Consider the following 4,308-nt stretch of genomic DNA (forward strand, 5'->3'; position numbering starts at 1 on the left):
ATGTGTCTTCCGAATAATTTCAGCTACGAAATTTCCCTTGTATAGAGTTCTTAGAAGCGTGTGGAAGAGGCTAACAAACCTGGTTTGATGTGGGTTCCATATCTAGTCTTGCAGATGCGTGTAATTATAAATGAAAATTGTAGGCTTCATTAGCCATACTGGCACAGCCCAGCAGGCTTCCCAGAAATGCTGTGGCTGTGGCTGACAGCTGCCTACCTTGACTGAACATCACTTGGGCAGAAAACAGGCCTAATAAATTCCCTCCTGCAACATTAGATCCAGTACAGATTGATTCTGATAAACTGCAAAAGGTTTTCAGTTTTATTACTAATCTACTGGGCCAATGGTTATGGAAACAGTAATTTGTATTAGACACTCTCTATGAATTTTTTCAATTCAGTGCTTGCATTGCAAGGGTATGACATGCCTCACATTCTTTCCTAGCCACAGTGATTTCTGACCCAGAACATGAGCTTCCCTTCTAGACAGCTAAGATGTCTGTATACTCTGATATTTAGTAGGTTATACTGGACATTCTGACACAAGAAGCATTGCTTGTTTTTCAGCCATCAACATTTATATTTGTCAGTATTTAAGTATGGCAGATGACTATGAATGCACTTTGAAACACCTGGTGTATGAGGAAGATTTTCCTGCTCTCCCTCCATTCTCTGAATGTAGAGGGAATGCTCACAAGCACTTCACGACTACCAGTCTACTAGCTTCCATTACCTAGCCTCACATGGAGGGGTTACATTCAAAGGGAACTTCAGGCAATTTCTGCTTCTGCATTACTGTGGCATCCATAAAACTTGCAGATTGGCAGCCTCCTGCTTACAGTTGGGTGCAGGCAGAGGCCTTGCTGGCAAGTTAGTGTCTGCTCTGCTGCAGAGGGGAGGGCAGGGAGAAGAGTTATGTGCAGCTGCGGAAGGCTTGAGTTTCCTGTAAAATGTCTTGTGTGCATGTGTTGTGTGAATTTGTTGCTGATGTGAATTACAGAAATCCAACAGTGAAAACCTTTTCTTCTCACTTTGAGGACAAGAGGACAAGGTCCAATCATAGCTTGTAATTTTACCTTTTAGTTGCCAAGTACAATGTAGAATCTTAAGGCAGTGTTTTTTGCATGTTTTATTATGTTGTTTGGCAGCATAATTATAACATTTTAACAATTCTAAAGCGTTTGAAGAAGAGAAAATATTGCAGTGGTTTCATTTGCGTGTTCCTCTTACCACTTATAGCTGTTTCACTGGATGTGTTTACTGGTTACCAGGGCAACAGCTTCAGATCTAGCATGATTACCTGTATCATACCACTAATCAGAGATGTGGGCAAACTTTGGAAATTTTTACACTGAGGAAATGCTGCTGGTTGCTAGGAGGCAGGAGTTTTCAAAAGCCTTTTCAATGAAAATACTGATATCACATGCTTATGTCAATGGCTTTACAAATGTCAGTAAATGATCAGTTTGTTTAAAATACTATAAATATATTAAAGTCATCAAAATAGCTTCTTCATCAATGCATTAGCATAGGTCTATAGATGTATTAATATAGAATAAACTAACATCTTTTTAGAAAAGCCTATCGATAGTTATTTAAAGCCAGCTATATTGGTGAGCCTCAACCAATATACGAAACAGCCCATGCCTGTGTCCTAAAAAAACTGTTTAGAATCCAGAGGTGGACACTAGACTTCAGCTCTGTTATTAGCCTCCTCTGTTAATCAAATTATATGTTCATGGATATTTACAAGAATCCTATCCATCCTATATGCACGAAGTGGGTAAAGAAGGAGCTGTCACAATATCCAAACTCCAGTAAATCAGGGAGATCTGGTTGGGAAATGTTGCAGACATGTGGCTGTTTTGAGGTCACAAGATTAAGACTGAGCAATTGTTTAGCCTGCCCCATAGCAGTGGCAACAAATGTTACCAAGATTTTCTGAGTGATGTATGAACAATCACTTTCATGGGGCTCCTCTCTGTGGAACCATTAAGCTTTTTTGTAAGAAGAAAGGTATGAGTGGCCATGGATCTCGGCACTTCTTAGCCATTGCCATAACCTCTGAAATAAGCAGCACACCTTAAATACTATTATGTAAGATCTGATACAAAACCTATGGTTATTATTATGCTGACATTACATTTATAAAGGGAAAAGCACAAAAAGCAACTGTTTCCAGATTCCCGGTTTTCATTTTGGTTCTTTTCACAGCTGTCAATTGGTAATGAGAACCAGGTTAGGGTAGACACATTTATACAGAATTATAAAACTACTGGCAGCTGTTTAAAAATAAGCGCTGGGGAAATTTTGGTGTTTCCCATTCTTTACAAGAAGAACTCAGTAAAATCCCAAGCTAGTTTATTAATTTCTTTGTTGCCAGAGTGGAGGTGTGTTGATCAGATTCTCCGGTTTACTACACTGGTGGAGGAGGTAGGTGGAGAATTTCCCCTGAGCAGGGAATGTTCTACTGCCACCCATATAGCAAAGACATGTCTTGAAGAGTCCATCTTTGCCATGTGTGAAAGGCAAGAGTACCCTGAAGTCAGGGAAAGGAGAGGGCTCAGTCATGTCCCCCCCTCTTATAAAAGGAAATTCTGCTCCCCTGTAGCTTTAATTGCTCCAGGTACTGGGCAGCTTAAAAAAACAAATGAACTGCTCTTGGCTGCCTATAGCTCCCACTCATCACACCACCTAGGACTGCTGTCAGCTTTAATAATTTCAGTAGTCTAAAGGCTCCTTTTTTCTTTACCTTTACCTCATTGAAGTGTGTCTTCTTAGCTGATAACAACCTTGCTCTTTGTAGCCACCTTGAACCCTCTTCCTCAGAGTCTTCACTGTCTTTGTCTCATGGTGGTTTTCTCCAGCTGGCTCATTCCCAGTTTTGTCACACCAAAGGAGTTGCCCACCTTTCTCAGTTCTCTGTCAGGCACTCATACAGACAACCTGCATCCTACTGCCCTCTGGTACTGTAGATGCTGAACTTCCTTTCAGAAGCAGACCTTGGACTTCTTGTTAGTCACCTGCTTACTTACAAATAAAGCAGCAGCCACATTCTCTGATGATGAGGATTCATAAGTGTACAACAGAACTATTTTTAAAAAGCTGGCCCCTTGCCAATTATTCTTACTTTGAAATTTCATTTCTAATTCCACTACTTGCCACAGCTCATATGTTTCATATTCTGGAGAAACGTGTTGAAAGGCAGCAGATTTCTCTCCGTTTTGCCCTCCAATTTCAGCTAAAAATTATTCCTCTACTGAAAGGCAAGAGGTAGAAGCTACTATGACAGGCTGTATGGGACAGATTCTAAGTAAAAATATATATTCCTCAAATCCACCTTATTTTTGACAGGTTTCTAAGAGGCTTCATAAAAATGTGATTAACTCAATAAATTATTAGAGGATAATTTTCAAGGTTGGAGTTTTTGTGTTTGGTTTGTTGTTGTTTTTTTAATGTTTCATCTTCACTTTACAATCTAAATCTGCAAACTCAAGCACAGGTGAGTGTCTACTTGTACGTGGTTGGTAACTCATAATCCTCTAAAAGATGTGCGTGTGTGAATGCATCTGTCTAACATTTCTTTTAAAACAAACTACTTTTCATGGGCAACAGTGTCTTTGAGTCACCTCTTCCTTTACAATTTAGCAGTGTTGGGGCAAATTAAAACAGTTTCATCAGTTATTTCCTTCCTTCCTGTTCCACCAGCAGCGCAAGCTTTGAAATGACTTCTCCGAAACACTGAAATACTGAAATGTTTCAGCCCACGGAACTGTCGAGGGCCCTTGGCACCAGCGGGAGGGCAGGGCAGCACGCAGGGATGAGCCCCTTCTGCTGCCCCACATCCCCTGCTCTCCCCGTGCCCTGGCCAGGTACAAACCAGCACCACTCCACGTTGCCTCCTGCCCGCCGGTCCTGCTCAAAGAGCCTCCAGCTCCCCGGTGCGCGCAGAAGGGTGGCAGGGTTGGGGGTTTCACTGCTGCCCCTGTGAAGACCCTCGGACAGGAGGAAACGCTGGCTCCAAAGGACTCGGCGGCAGAGAGAGGCGCCTTCCCCCGAGCCCCCAGTCCCGGGAGGGTGCGGGCGGCAGAGCGGCCCGCTCGTCAGGCCTTGGCTCCGCCACCGCTCCTCCGGCCTCAGCCCACTGTGGGATGTAGTGCGCACTGAGCAGCGGCAGGTGAAGCCGCAGCTCCGGCGCAGCGCGGGGCTGGGGCAGCGCTGCGGCCCCGGGGCACAGGCCGGGGGGCGGGCAGAGGGGAACAAAAGCGCAGCGGAACGGGAGGGCGCGGCTCGGGGAGGCCGCCGGGAG

The 4,308-nt window shown here is 43.9% G+C and overlaps 1 protein-coding gene across 1 annotated transcript in view; it reads left to right on the plus strand.

Annotated features, from left to right (window-relative positions):
- Positions 1-1,322: 1,322 nt before the first annotated feature.
- The window catches only part of TRDMT1 (tRNA aspartic acid methyltransferase 1), a 31,546-nt gene continuing 28,560 nt past the window's right edge, over positions 1,323-4,308 (plus strand). Inside the window, exons 1-2 of the mRNA XM_010003615.1 lie at positions 1,323-1,452; positions 3,763-4,155. Of these exons, the coding sequence (XP_010001917.1) occupies positions 1,323-1,452; positions 3,763-4,155 (523 nt within the window). The remainder of the gene's footprint in view (positions 1,453-3,762; positions 4,156-4,308) is intronic.

The sequence above is a fragment of the Chaetura pelagica genome, unplaced genomic scaffold, assembly GCF_000747805.2.
Source record: "Chaetura pelagica isolate M959 unplaced genomic scaffold, ChaPel_1.0 scaffold418, whole genome shotgun sequence".
NCBI classification, from domain to species: Eukaryota; Metazoa; Chordata; class Aves; order Apodiformes; family Apodidae; genus Chaetura; species Chaetura pelagica.